The sequence below is a fragment of the Thunnus thynnus genome, chromosome 13 (assembly GCF_963924715.1).
Source record: "Thunnus thynnus chromosome 13, fThuThy2.1, whole genome shotgun sequence".
Taxonomy (NCBI): Eukaryota; Metazoa; Chordata; class Actinopteri; order Scombriformes; family Scombridae; genus Thunnus; species Thunnus thynnus.
Genome location: NC_089529.1, coordinates 23,081,517 through 23,096,902, shown reverse-complemented (window position 1 = coordinate 23,096,902; position 15,386 = coordinate 23,081,517). Strand labels below are relative to the sequence as shown.

Genomic DNA, 15,386 nt, shown 5'->3' with positions numbered 1-15,386 from the left:
AGCAGCTTAAGAGCCAGATATTTCCCTCAGGAGTTGGTAGAGAGCAAAAACAGAGCTAAAAGAGAGTGAATATTGGACTTCAACATGTCTGCTGCCCCCATGTGGCCATAAATATAACTGACTACAGGTATATTATTTCATTTTCAGGTTGTGAACATTAATTAGATGCAACTCAAAACTGTTGTGTTTCTGACTTCTCAGTTTACAAAAGGGTCATTAGAAATCTAAATTGAATCCTTTAGTTTTTGTTATTTATAAGTCAAATTTCTTGCAAATGTTCTTTTCTCATGTTTTTTTTATGTTCTTTGTCATTTTTTTCAAACTGTCAGGTTTGCCATGAACTACACCTTTTTACCTTATAAAATTTTGAGTAAGGTGAACAGTGTTGTGTCCTCCCAGTCTTACCAGTATGGTGGTGACTATGTAGGTTCTGTTCTGCAGACCCAGGGACTCCACCACTGGCTTGTAGATGGCCGTGTTCACGTAGCCTCTCTTCTCATTCCAGTAGCCAATCTGAACACAACGTCACTGTTAGACTACAAATCATCAGCCTCTGTTCACTGTCTCAATTGTCATCTGACAGGTCTTTACTGCTTTGTTTTCAACAGAAGCACATTGCAATCACCAAAGAAAAAACAAATATGACTTAATATCTCATAATTACAAGATAACACTGTCACACCGTACTCTGTGACCTGCTATATTTCCACAGCAAATGTTTTTATCGCACTTTATTGCGGGCTTTTTTTCAAATGGTTCCATATTATTTAGGTACGTTTACAGATTTTGATTGTTTGGGTGCATTACCAATGTATGAATCTGTATACATGAAGCATCTTGTAGCTACCCGTGAATGAACAGAGCAACTTCGTGCAGATTAGAAGGAGAAAGTACGCCTCCTTTCCAATAAGAGACTTCATCAATACAGATACCCAACACAGAAAGATGCTTATAGCCTGTAAGTTAAAGTCCTGTTTATGTCTTTGCTCTGCTCCCTCTGCCCCAAAAATGATTAAAAGTGACGGACAAAGATGTTTGCAAGTTGTAAACATAAAATCCAGACTTTAAAGTCTCATTTGAAGCCTGAACCTCTATGAAGCAACCAACTGTTTACTTACTACAATAAGAACTCATACTGTACTTCTGTGCTGCTGATGGGGTTGAAAAGAAAGCTGCGAGTCTGCAGGTTTTTATACCAAACAAGCTGATTTGACTGATTATCACACCTTTAATCAGAGAAGAGGGAGCTAATTACTGAAATGAGCTGATATAGTGAAAACCTGCCAAGTCCTGACTCTCTGCTGAGTGTGACTCCAAACCAAACTTCTGTTAAAATGAAACTCATTTAACAAAAAGGACAAAACAGCGAGCAGCAGCACCTTCCTGGGTCCAGTGTGACTGAGCTCCATCACTGTCAGCGTGTAGTTGGTGCGATGTCCTCGCTCATCAAACTGAACCTGACCCGTCAGCCCTTCAAGACGCACCTGCGGACACACACACACACACACACACACACACACACACACACCATGTTTATTTTCTATCAGAGGTTTTAAAACTGTGAGGCGGCTCTCCGGAGGGGTGCACAGGAGTTGAAGTCTGGGCCGAAATTTGCATCAAAACTCCTTCTTTGATTCATAACTCATTCAAATGCGATCACACACTCAATCAATTGATCAAACTTTATTCGTATAGCATCTTTTGTACAGGTTAGTGCAATTCAAAGTGCTTTATAAATGACTAACAAGCTGATAATAAGACAGAACAAATGTGAACAGTAAAAACAATGAGACTAATACGCCAAAAAATATACAAATGTAATGAATGAAAACAAAGTAGTGGTGCTGGATACAAGGAGGTTAACTTATGGCAACCACCTTATTACTACTAATTATATGAGATGAGTGTTTGATATTTCTGTTTTTCATTGTAATTTTTTTGTTGACCGAAAAATTTGGACACAATTAGCGTCAAGACCTCCTATTATATTTGTATGACCTTTGTAATGTTTTTTATTCCTTTTATGATGATGGTGTCTTGACACATGTGGATGTCATTAGATGATTGTCATTTGTCATTTGATATATATATATATATATATATATATATATATATATATATATATATATATATATATATATGCCTCATAGTTGGTCAAAACATCACAAATAAAGAAAAGGGAGCTCTGATTGAGTGTGCAGGTACTTCTTGTATCTAGTTTAAACAAATGTAATGAAACCAATCTAAAATAATACAAAATAAAACAAGAACTAGATTAAACAGATAAAGGACAATGGGAATCAAAGACTTTAAAACATTAATACAATAAAATAAATGATTAAATATACAGACATGATTCACATATTTTTAAATTCAGTGTGACACTTCCCAAGGATATCATCATCTCTCATGTCCATCATGAATAAACATCCATAAATCTGCTTAGAAATCATGTAGAAAAACATTCCCTATGGCTGCAAAACTTGCCTGAGAATATTCACATTTTTAAGTTTTCTTCAGTATTGGTCAGAGTCAGTATCAGTTGTCTGTAAGTTCATGGCTACACTGCAAACAGGGACTGCTGACAGCTGATTCAGCAGATTTTTAATGGAGACTACTTGACAAAATGTAAACATGTTGAGTCTTATATTCCTGGAACACTGACACTCTCCTCTACATTCATATACACACATTTGTCCTATGATGAAAACCAGACATACAGACAAAAAACTCAGTTATCACTGTTTAAAATTGGCCCAACATGATGTGCATCAGTGTTTTCGTTACATTTTATTGCGTGTATTAACGTTTACATGCTACATAGTGTGTGTGTGTGTGTGTGTGTGTATGTGTGTGTACCTGTTGCAGGGCTCTCTGTATGTCGATGCCCTGTCCCCAGGGAGCGGGAGGGTTGGCCAGACACTCCCCTGCGTTGCCGCGGCGAGAGATGTCGATCCGTTGCCGCCGCAGGTTCTGGAAAGCCGTCGCCATGACGCTGACGCCGTCGTACGTCAGAGCTCCTGTATACTGAGCAGTCAGAGATCAGCAGTTACCAAACTCTTTAAACCACAGCAGCTCGTAGTGATACAAAAAAAAAAAATTAAAAACACTATGTGACATGTTTGAGTTATTAGAAACCCTTTTTTAATATTAGAGACCTTTTAGTCTTTGCTGCTGTGCAGATTTACAAATCAATATTGAACTTAAGACAAATATGAATAAAAACTTATTTTTGAATAAAACGAAAAAGTAAAATTAACTTACATTTTAGTTTTCTAAGACAAAAAACACATGATATCAAGCATCGGCTGTCTCTTAAACTTTTTTTGGCACTAGAGGAGCAACAATTAGTCAAATCGACAGAAAATTAGTCACCAACTACTTTCATAATCGATGAGTCATTTCAGTCAAGAGAAATGTCCAAATTCTCTGGTTCCAGTTTCTTAAATGTGAATATTTTCTGGTTCTTTAGTCCTCTATGACAATAAACTGAATATCTTTGAGTTGTGGACAAAACAAGACATTTGAGGACGTCATCTTGGGATTTGGGAAACAGGAATTGACATTTTTCACCATGTTCTGACATTTTATAGATCAAACAACTAATCTATTAATCAAGGAAATAATCGACAGATTGATTGATAATGAAAATAATCACTAGCTGCAGCCCAATTTGGCACCACTGCTATATTTAGCAGTCTTTCCATTCAGTTGTGGAACAGCTAGCTTCCCCTGTAGCATCAAGTTTTCACCATACAGTCAAACTTAACTTCTTTTTGGTCGTCTCAGACTGTGATGAGGCCTGAGATGTGTTCATGTTTCTCTGAGATCTGTTTACAGAGACAAAATCATTCCATCATTGCTCTGAAAGTCGTTATTTCTGATTGCTGTGCAGCTGGAAAAACCAGAAAGCATGTTACATTACTTTCAACAGCCGGCAACCGTGAGCTGCTGCTGGTGATTTAGATGTTTGTTCTTCTGTTTTGGTGCATTTGAAAATGAACTGATTATATGGAAATCTAGTTGATATAAATATCAAAATGTTAAATAGACATGTGTTCATGTCTGTAAGTTAGATAAGAAGGAGACTTTAGCAGGAAAGCTAATGTTGGTTGTTGTTCAGAGTCTGTTGCTCTTGTGTTGTGTAGCAGGATGCAATCAGGCTCAGTGTGACCGTCTGATCTGCCGATGAAGGAAAATATTTGCTGGTTGCAGTTTCTCAAATGTGAGAATTTGAACATTTCTGTGTCATACTTGGACTGTTGATCAGACAAAAGATATTTAAAGATGTCACACTGGCTAATAGAAAATTATTATGGGCATTATTCACTATTTTCTGACATTTTATAGACAAAATAATCGAGAATATAATCAGCAGATTAATCGACAATGAAAATAATCGTTGTCATACTGTTTTTCCATAGTATTGGTCTTTGGTTGGGGTAGCGTAATATGACCTTTCTTCACCTGCCTTCGTTGATATCTGTACGAACAACACTATTCAACACTATTATGTTCCCAAACAAAATTAACAGCTGCAACTAGCGATTATTTTCATTGTCGATTAAAATGTTGATTATTTTCTCGAAGAGTTGTTTGGACCGTAAAATGTCAGAAAATCATGCAAAATGTTGATCACTGTTTCCCGAAGCCAAAGATGATGTCTTGTTTTGTCCGAACTCAAAGATATTCAGTTTACTGTTGTAGAGAACTAAAGGAACCAGAAATATTCACATTTGAGAAGCTAAAATCTACAGAGTCCCACAAGGGTCACAGAGAGATTTTTTTTTTTTTTTTACATTCCCTCACAGTATGTTTTGCGTTACCTTGCAATAGTTCTGGGTTCCCATGTTTCCTCAGTGAAACCTCTCTGGGATCCAGCTCTTTCATAATCAAGCGAACATCCTCTTCACTTACTCGTAGGCCATACTCTTGACATTCAGAATACATCCATTGATATCCGTGCAGTTGTACAGTAACTGGTCATGAATGACGCTGACAGCATCCTGCAGATTACTGTACTGCTTTCTTCTGAAGAATCCTCTTGATCAAAGAATTCGTTTCAAGTTTACTTTCACTAATTACATAACCAGGCCTATTGAGCAGTAATACTGTATCAGCATACTTAATGCCCAGTTCAAAGTAAAATTCAATGAGCTGATCCATACTGGGGCGTTGCGCTGGCAGCAGAAATGGCTCAGAAGGAATGGAAGAAGAAAAGTATTGTGAGGAAACACAAAAGTATTGCAAGACAATGCAAAACATATTGCGAGGACCGTTGGGGGGCTCTGTAGGAATCAGAGAATTTGGACATTTTCTTCTTAAAAAATGACTCAAAATGATTAATTGATTATCAAAATTGTTATGGAGAAATGCTGATCAATGGTCAACATATTGGTGAAGAAAGTGTCCAGGAGCCTTTGATATCTTATGCTGAGAATATTTACTGAACACTTGACCAAGCAGAGAACAGAAACCTTATCAGTCACAGTTGAATGTGCATTGATGCCGTCTCTAATGTTCTGAGGATTTCAGCTCTGACTTTGGTCTTTAAACCTCTACAGATACCACAGATACTACAAATACGTCCAGATATAGTCAAACTCAATACTTCTACTGTATGCAAAGTCTAGCCTATTGGCTCATTAGTCTCTAAATAGGGAAATGTTTTTACCCGTGTTAGTTCAGTCACATTGCATGGAGCTTCAGGTCACCTATTTGTGGTGTCTGGGGAGTCTCGGGGCAATCTCCCTGACCTTGACACCTTACCGTGACAATGCCGGCTCACTCTTTATCAGAGTGGCTCCCGCTTCCCCAAACATCACAGATAGCTGCTCTGAGTCTCAAGGAGAGGAGTCAGTCTCCCTCTGTAAGATTTACTGCTGTCTCTACTGTGAGCTTGAGGCCCATAATTGACCCAGTGTAACCCCTAAAGTTAGAGTTTTCCATAACAAAAATAATAAACTAATCATTGCAGTTTTATAGCCGACATCTTAACCTATCTTCAACTTTCAGCCATTTGAGATCAGTGTGTGTGTGTGTGTGTGTGTGTGTGTGTGTGTGTGTGTGTGTGTGTGTGTGTGTACCCGGAGCCTCCTGCGAGCCAGTTTGAGGTCTTTGCTGTCGAAGTCGAGCCATTCCTGGTTGATCTTCTCCACAGCTGGATCGGACCGGTTCACCAGCTGGAAGCCCGTCACGTTCGGCCCCAGCTTCTGAAACTCTGTGACGTTCAGGTCCATGAAGCCCTGACACACACACACACACACACACACACACACACACACACACACACACACATAGATTAAATACCTGCATTCACTCATGCACACACACACTGTATTCACGTTTCACCACTTCCTCCCAGTAAATAGCCAGACTCACCAGGTTGGCCACGATGTAATGGTAGTTCTTCAGGTTTCTCCTCTGAGCGGCGATCTGGACGAGAGAAAGTCAGAATAATGATGTGCTGATTTTTCTGATGGTTTCTAATGATGATAAAAAGGCTTCATTACACATTCATCACATTCATCTGTACGTGTGTGTGTGTGTGTGTGTGTGTTTTCTCTCAAACAGCTAAACAGCTGCTAATTGGAAGACTTTCTTCCTCTTTGAGGGATTAATTGCCCATCTTCACCATCGGAAAGAGAGGAAGCGCTCTCAGATTGATGAGAGTCAACCGACAAACTGATAGGAACGGAAGAGAGGAAGAGAAGGAGGAGGAGGAGGTAAAGAGAAGAGAACGAAGAGGAAGGAAGATGGAGAGAAAAGACAGAGAGGCCCGAAACAGGAGGAAGAGGAGGCAGAGAAGGGGGTGGAAAGAGAAACAGTTGTAGAGAGGAGGAGGTAGAGGAGGCAGGTGTTGGCTCCAGTCTTCCTCTCAGGTCCGGCTTCTAATGAGCATCAGTTGATAAACATTCACTAACACAGCTGCTTTGCAGCGTTGAACACTACTCGCTGTAGGAGGAGAAAACTGTTTGAAAAGGACTACTCCTCCTTTACCTCTCCCTCCTCCTCACTTCCTTCTCTCTTTCTTGTTAAACAGCTACACAAGACTCATGTTTTACCTGTAAGACTGTTTTAATGCTGTTGTTCATCATCTGTGATGTGAAAACATCAGATCTCCACACAGTCAGAGAAATAAAAAGTGTGCGTCCTGGTGTTAGTTCAGTTATAATATCCAAGCACAGCATGAGCCTCTCTACCCATTGGCTGCTGACAGCGCTGTCAGCTGAAGAGTCGATCACACTGGACGGTAGAGAAACTGGTACATGTTTGTTTAAACAGGAGTTTAGGCGACTTTGCTGCATTTAACACCGGAGTTGAGAGCTCGGAGCAGGAAACAGTCGCTCTGCATCACGTTGTATCATCCCTCTTTGTTTCCATCACAGTCATGTATTTAGGTCATTTAGAGTTAAGAATCTGTAAAAGTTTACAGCCTGTCATGCTGTCACCCTGCATTACTCTGTGTATAATGACATGGCTATAAAAAAGGCAGCAATTCGACTGACAAAATGCAAATCGACTCGGGGGTTTCTCGACTGATGCATCGACTCAACGACTTTTAGAGGGCGGCCCTAAATATCAGCTTCTTTTTCATTTTGTGTGATCAATACATTTTAACAGTATCATTACATGTCTCTCCTCTGGCTGTGTGTCCTGAGCTGATCCTAATGATCAGGAATATTTTAAAGGATCATAAAGACTAAAATAAAGCAGATCTCCTGTGTTTTGTCACCTCAGCCTGCAGGTGTTGCAGAGCTGCTCTCCTTTACAACAGCCGGCCTCGACAGTGCCGCATTTCCAGACTTCCAGTTCCAGAGTTGAGGGGCTCAGCATCAACCTAGGAACTAACAGACCACTACTGGAGGCTCTCAAGCTGCACTCAGACTCGTAAGGGGTTAGAGGTCAGATATATAGTCATGGGTCAACCTCATACCTGCCTTAATAATAGTTGGAGCTGTAATGATTAAATAAAAGAAAAATAATCTGCAACTATTTCGATAATTACTGTTCAGGCAAAAATACCAAACACTGTCTCGCTCCAGGTTTCCAAATATGAGAAGTCACTTCTTTTCTTGGTCTTATGTTATAGCAAATTAAATCTTTTGAGGTTTTGGACTGTTGTTCAGATAAGACAGGACATCTGAAGACATTACATTGTGATTTTACATTGCCTTCTGATGTTTTATGTAACAAGCGATTAATCAATAATGAAAATAAGCCGCCGCAGGCCTAAAAATAATCATTAAAATCATAAAGTCAACCTTTTAAGATCACATCCACTGTCATATTGTGCATCTATTTAACAAGATATGCCAAAAAATACAAAAAAAAATCAATTTTTTTGTATTTTTATAATAAAATCCAATCATGTTTTCTTCCTGTAAAACAAAACATGACATGTGCTTAAGTAGGCTTGAACCAACCCATTTCAACCAATAATATCATGACATCCACCCATCAATCAATCTTCAACTTTAGCAGCTAGATTCATTATCACATGATTGATTGATTGTAAAATTATTTTGAACTATATTGAATTGAAGTGTACTTTCCTCAATTCTCTATCACAGTCCTCTTCCATAATGTCCGGTTACACCAGCATTTAAACTTTTGGGAAGTAAATGTTTCATGTCAAATTCAACTTTGGTGAATACTCACTGTTGATCAATACAAAACCTTTGTGACAGAGGTGACCTTTGAGGGAACGGATAGCCTGAGAGTCCAAATTAGAGAAAGCTATCGTAGCTTATTAGCTGTGTTGCAGCATCCAGTTTTGTTTAAGCTCCTCTGCCTGAGTTTGCACACAGTAATGAGACAGAAGTCAATGGTCCAAATATGACTTTGAATAAACTGTGTGAACTTATTGTCCAGTTAACTAACATGCTTGTTATTGACAGTGAGGAAGCCCAGCTGGCTAGCGTGTTAGCCGTTAGCTTGAATAATCAACCTGTCAGATCAACTCAGCATCATCACCCAGCAACTCTGAAACTCCACCTGATATTTCACTCACATCCAACCGAACTAAATGAACCAGATGAAGTCAAACTAGAGCGGGCCTGATGATCTCAGCCGGGCTACATGAAACTAAAATGAGAATAATTCAGCTGAAGCCAAAAGCTTCATTTCACAGATCCAAAACTGCACCTGATCCTTCAGTCTCTGGCAGCCAGCTGGATTTCAGCAGGAAGAGAAGTTTCCCAAATGACAGCTGGTTTCTGGCCAGAGTTCACACTGAGCAGCTTTTGGCTTCCTAAAAAATACATCAGAGCGCCTCCACACCACCACTGGACTGTCAGACTCTGCACTTTAGAGGTTTCAGGTAGGACTGAGTATGTCTCACTGGGAGGATGCAGGTCTAGATCGTTCCCTATCACCGATGGTGTTCCACAAGGATTGGTTCTTGACTCCATCATGTTTACCATCTACATGCTCCCCCTTGGATGTGTCATCAGCAGACATGTGGTGTCTTTTCATTGTTATACTGATGATACCCAGCTGTACATCAAAACTGCCCTGTCACGCCTCAGCACCTGTCTCAAAGAGATAAAGGACTGGATGAGCACAACCAGCAAAACTGAAACTCTCCTTATTGGCACTTCACACTAGATTCAGTCATCCACCATACCTCATCTGACCTTTGACGGCCAGGACATCCGCCTTTCCTCCTCATTCACTAATCTGGGTGTTAGGTTTGACCCTCATCTGACCTTTGATGACCAAATAAGACATCTATGCAAAAACTCTTTCTACCATCTCAAAAAAATCTCTAAACTCCGCACCTCTCTAACCCTGTCAGATGCAGAGAAACTCGTCCATGCCTTTATCTCCTCAAGACTGGACTATGCAATGCGCTGGGATCCCCGGCAGGAGCATCCAGAAGCTCCGGTACATTCACAACAGCGCTGCCAGGATCTTGCTGAGACTGTGAAAACACAAACATATAACACCAGTTCTGTTTTCATTGCACTGGCTCCCTGTCTCTTTCAGCACTGACTACAAAGTCCTGCTACTCGCATACAAATCTGTCAATGGACATGCACCTCCCTGCCCGCACCCTCAGATCTGCCAGCAGCTTGCTCTTCTGGGTCCCCAGTACTAAGCTCCGCACCATGGGGGATGAAGCCTTCTGCTCTGCTGCCCCACACTTGTGAAGCCTTCCTAACTATCCGAAGGCAGCAGAGAACCTAGTCTCTTTTAAAAAAGGCCTAAAGACCTTTCCATTCAGGAAGGCTTTTTCATTTTAACTCTTATTACTATTTTCTTTATGTTGTGTGTTCTATGTTATTAATACTGTAGCACTTTGAGTTTCACTATGAGTGCAGTACAAATTAAATGTATTATTATTATTATTATTGTTATCTATTCCTCCTCTGCTCTCTGCTGCCGGCCGCTCTTTCTCCCTCTGCTTCTCACAAATTTATTCAATCATGTTCCAAAATATCCTTTTCACTGCAAAAATATCTTCTCTCTGTTCTCTCTCCTGCCAATCAATTATCAGTGAAGCTGAAATCAAAGTGTTCTGTTAAAATGAAAACAGAAGAGCAAAACTATTCAGCATCACATCCTGTGAGCTGAGACTTAGTAAATATTTATTTATACAGCACTTTTGCATGACAGTAAAAAGATTTATATTACAAAACAGAAATAATATCAACTAAAATATCCTCTGAGCCCGCTGAATGTCTCGTGATGTTTCTAATGTTTCCGTGTTTTATTGACATGGGGATGAGTGAGGGTTTTACCAGGTTGAGGATGGAGTTGAGTCGTTCCAGCTCGCAGTCGATGATGATCTGATAGTCCTTCTTAAAGTCGAGGTCGGCCAGCAGCTTGATGAAGGCGATTTCCGTCAGAGTGTCCAAGTTAACGGAGGTGACCTGCCAACTCCGCTCTGCTGCCGTGTCCAAGATCCTCTGCAGCACCGACAGACCTGACAGGGCAAAATAAATCAATTCAGTTTCTATCGTTCACCTTTATGTGAATGTGTTCAAGAGAGGAGGAACAAGATGACACCATTAATGGAGAATCTGTAACTCTTGCATCAGTGTTGGAAGTGTATTTGTGTTTTTTTTTTTTTAATGAATTGATTTGTCTTGTTTTAATTAGAAAGGTCCTCATGTTACAATGGTCCTGAGAGCTCAGGAAAACACAACTATACACAGAAATGCACTGCAAATACAGAAAACACAACTAAATATAGAGGGCCATCGTACTGTGCTATTTAACACTTATGATACTGTAATTGATCTTGTGTAATAACTAGATTTTGTGATATTACAAGACAAAGTGATACGTTTCTTGTTAAAAAGGAATAATTTAGTAATAAGAAAAATATGACATTGATTTCATTATAATGTCCTGGATGAAACCTCCAATTTCACAGCACCTTTAAGACAATTTGCACTTGTAATTTAAAAAAAAAAATAAAGGAACAGTCCAACATTTTGGGAAACCCTGTTGTTAGATGTCTTAAGATGAACATTAATTACATCTGTGTGTCCAAAACAGACATCACAATGTTAACTTTGTTAGCACAAAGTAGAGCTGCAATTTATGACTATCCTATTGATTCTTGAGTTTTCTGATTTCATCGTTAAGTTCTTAAAATGTCAGAAAATAGTAAAAGCCATTATAGCTCTCAGAGTCCAAGAAAACATCATGTTGGATACTGAGGAGTGGATTTGGCTTCTTGAACTGAATGTCGGGGGGGTTTTTTGTTTTTTTTCCAAGGAATCAAACTCTTGTGATGTCTGCTGTCTGCCTCGGGCTGGACTTGGCCTGGGTGAAACTTCAAAAAAGCTGCTTCACACTGAGACGCTACAGACCTGTGATGGTTTTATTTTTGTTTAAGTGGGCTGATTTAAACAAGAAATAAACAAATATTGGTGATATCATGAGTTATCTGAGATGAAATTTTTCTGAATATCTTTTCAAAGTAATCGTCTCTCATCTTGTTTTTCACTTGATCTCCTTTCCTGGGCTGTAATCCATTATTTAAGCAGAGAAACCTGACCTCACACAGGCAGACAGTCAGCAGAAACTGGATACACCAACTCGGCCTCAAGATCAAACCTGGAAGACCTGATGCAGGTAGGCACACTCTACGACTCCAAACAAAGACACAGAGAAAAATAATCCATCTTCATGTGTTTTTATAATCAGTTCAAAGACTTTAAAGCTCCATTTTATCAAAATTTATTTATTATTATTTTATTATATTTCTGAAGAATTCAAATGCAGCAAAGCAGGGTTGGTCATGACCCTCACTGAATCTGAAGATACTGTTATTCAAACAGCGACCCCCCAGTGTGGCAACAGGGAGGAAGTGTACCAAAGCGCTAAGTCTACTCTTCACTTCAGGGATGTGGTCAGCCAAGTTCAACATGTGAGAGCCGGTCTTGGGCTCGTCCCAAAAAGGCACAAGGCAACATCAGTGCAGATGAAACGGCTCATGGTGGAGGAGGAGAGAAGACAGGAGGAGGCAGAGTGACACGCCGATGGCCAAGCAGGGCCAACGGACTAACTAGGAGAGCCTGGAAAAGAGGAAACTCAGAGAAAAGCTGGCGTGACATCTGGGAGATGGAAGGATCTCGGTTAAATTTTGTCATCACAGCCACTTATGACCTCCTACCTACACCCCAGAACCTGAAGCAGTGGTTGGGAGAAGACCCTACTTGCTCCCTTTGTCAAGCACCTGCACATTTTAACAGGACGAGCCTCACCCAAGGGCGTTACACTTGGCGGCATAACCAAGTTCTCAGACAGCTGGGATCAATCCTGGAACAGAGGTGAACCACCACAAATGCTTTCCCACAAACATCAGCAAGAAATGTCCACTTCACACCATTTGTACCAGTAGGTCAACCTCCAGAGCACCAAAGTCCATTGGAAACATTGTGGATACAGCACTCCAGCCAGACATGGTCCTGTGGTCCACAACAACCAAGCTGGCATACATTGTGGAATTGATAGTACCATGGGAAGATGGTGATGAGGAAGCTTATGAGAGGAAAAGGACCAGAAGTACCACAACTGGGCTGCAAGATGAAGGTAGGAGGGTATGGAAGTGAGGGGGGTGTACCTGAGACGCCAGGTATCACCGCTGAGCCCTCTGGAGATGTCGTGGACTTATCAATGAAACGTCAAAGAAGGAGGGTGCGTGATGACATAACTACACTCCCTCTCACCACTCCAATCCCACTGGTAACATCAAGAGTGTCGACTCACTAGAGGGATTGAAACATTTACAGCAGCAGGCAGCTGTTTTATGCAAAAAACACAAAGATTTTTCAACTAAATACTTCAAAGAACGAAAGAACTTCAGAAAGTTTTAGGGTGAAGTTGGATCATTTAGATAAAAAGAATCAGAAAAACCAACTGCTTTATTCAGCCTTAGTAAATAGGCAGCTGTTTGCTAACATGTTAGCTTACAAAATATAAGCTGATTTGTGTGTCAAGTTAAATTAATGCATCTTTAAAGTCCCCCTCCACTCAAAACTATGTTTTTCTTCTTGTTCTTACAGTTGGATGTTTGAGCTTCATTGTGCAGAACGATGTATGTGCAGAGTTTGTTTTCACATTCATCTGCTGAAAGTGGAAAGTTTCTCTGTGCTCAGTGAAAATCTGATTTTAAGTATTATCTGTGACATCTCAACTAGTTTGGAGGACGATGGTCCAATATTCAACTAACACAAGTGTGATGTGGAAACTTGAAGCCTCCAGTGCACAAACTGTACAGTGAAAATGGATTTAACAGTGAAGTAGGAGACTTCAGCAGTAAAACTTCAGAAATGAAATATATTTACATATTCATAGATTCTGGATTTTTTTTTTTAACAAGGGAGAAGGAGTAGATGCCATTCTGAGGATTTTAACATTGTAATTATACTTTTTTTGTGTAAAAACCACATCAGACACACATTATTATTCCAAGCAGAGTATTTTTACATGTCTTAATACGTGTCTGGAGGGGATCTTTAAATCTCTTTTAGTGTTTCTACAACCTAACTAGCAGTTTTTGCTGTGTTTTAAAATCTTATGAGTCAACAGAGAGTAATCACATCAGCATTTTACAGTACACACACACACACACACACACACACACACACACACACACACACAGATGGACACCGTGTTGAAAAGACAAGTCAGCAAAATTCAGATAGACTTCAAAGAGTAGAGAGAGACACACTGAAGAAGGAACTTCAAAGATACAGTCTGACGCACACACAGCGACACCTCCTCCAGGGCTATTACCTCAGTGTGTCTCACAGTCGACAATCATCCGACTCTGAACGTGTGTGTGTGTGTGTGTGTGTGTGTGTGGTCTTCCTTTGCGCAGACTTAGAGAACCCAGTTTTACTAAACACCATCTGCAACTGTGCTTTGAGTAACGCATTTACAGTAGAACAAACAGTACATTACAGTTGATGAGCTGCGTCATCCCACAAAGAACAGACAATAGAAACGGAAGGAAAACTCAGCTGGAAAGAACAAAATTAAAATATTGGATGGTAGATAACTTGAAACAAATCACAGAAAAATCTTTCCATAATAATAGTAATATAAAAAAAAATTAAATTGTTATTCTAACCCTGTTGCTCAGTGATCATTTTTCTTTTTGTCTGAGCTCCTCGTCTGTGACAGCAGTAAATCTTGACTGTTTGATAGATGATTCAGTCCTCACTATGTGTCTACATGCCTTGCCTGTTGGTACAAAACTGCAAAGTATCGTATTGATCCGCATACAGAGAGACACCCTCCCCCTTTTGTAAGATACTCGTCTTGTTGGGAAAGTTTATCTGAGATAATATGAATCGAAGGAGAAGAAAGTCCTGATGATTCCCTGATTTTTGTGTGACAAACAGTCCATGTTTTCATCCTCCAGAGGCGACTTTGTGTCAGTTTAATTATTTTAAGGAAATATTCCAAGATGTAATGATCTCTGCTTCACCATCACTTCACTCTGCTGCTGTCACCGTGATACTTCCTCCGTCTGAAGTCTTTGTTCTGCACACGCTCACGTTGAAAAGATGATTAGAAAGCTGGTTTTACCTGTTAACATGTCAAAGAAATCAGTGTTCTCCAGGAGTAAAATCAGGTCAACATCAGGTAGAAGTAAAATCTTCCCATAATGACATTAATATTCAAAAAATTTAAATGTTTTGTTAACCTTGTTTTGAATCACGTTTAGTTTCCTGTTACTTTATGAAAGATAATCTGTCAGGCGCTTGGAGGCATCAAATTTTTGTCTGTCTGTTTGAGCTCCTCATCCTCTGTGACAGCAGTAATTCTTGCTCTGCTGTTTGACAGGTGAGTCAGTCAGCTGTGTTTCTGCAGTAGGCTAAAGACGTTGTTTTCGCTCATCACAAATATATTTCCTCCAT

The 15,386-nt window shown here is 39.9% G+C and overlaps 1 protein-coding gene across 3 annotated transcripts in view; it reads right to left on the bottom strand.

Annotated features, from left to right (window-relative positions):
* The window catches only part of LOC137195972 (glutamate receptor 1-like), a 102,889-nt gene that overhangs the window by 32,424 nt on the left and 55,079 nt on the right, over nucleotides 1–15,386 (bottom strand). For all 3 annotated transcript variants that reach the window (XR_010931188.1, XM_067608708.1, XM_067608707.1), the window contains exons 4-9: nucleotides 10,746–10,930; nucleotides 6,382–6,435; nucleotides 6,087–6,245; nucleotides 2,860–3,027; nucleotides 1,380–1,484; nucleotides 406–513 (exon numbers count right to left, since the gene is read on the bottom strand). Coding sequence is in view for 2 of the 3 variants with exons in the window: in XM_067608708.1 (XP_067464809.1) it covers nucleotides 406–513; nucleotides 1,380–1,484; nucleotides 2,860–3,027; nucleotides 6,087–6,245; nucleotides 6,382–6,435; nucleotides 10,746–10,930 (779 nt within the window). In the remaining variant the exon portion in view is untranslated. The remainder of the gene's footprint in view (nucleotides 1–405; nucleotides 514–1,379; nucleotides 1,485–2,859; nucleotides 3,028–6,086; nucleotides 6,246–6,381; nucleotides 6,436–10,745; nucleotides 10,931–15,386) is intronic.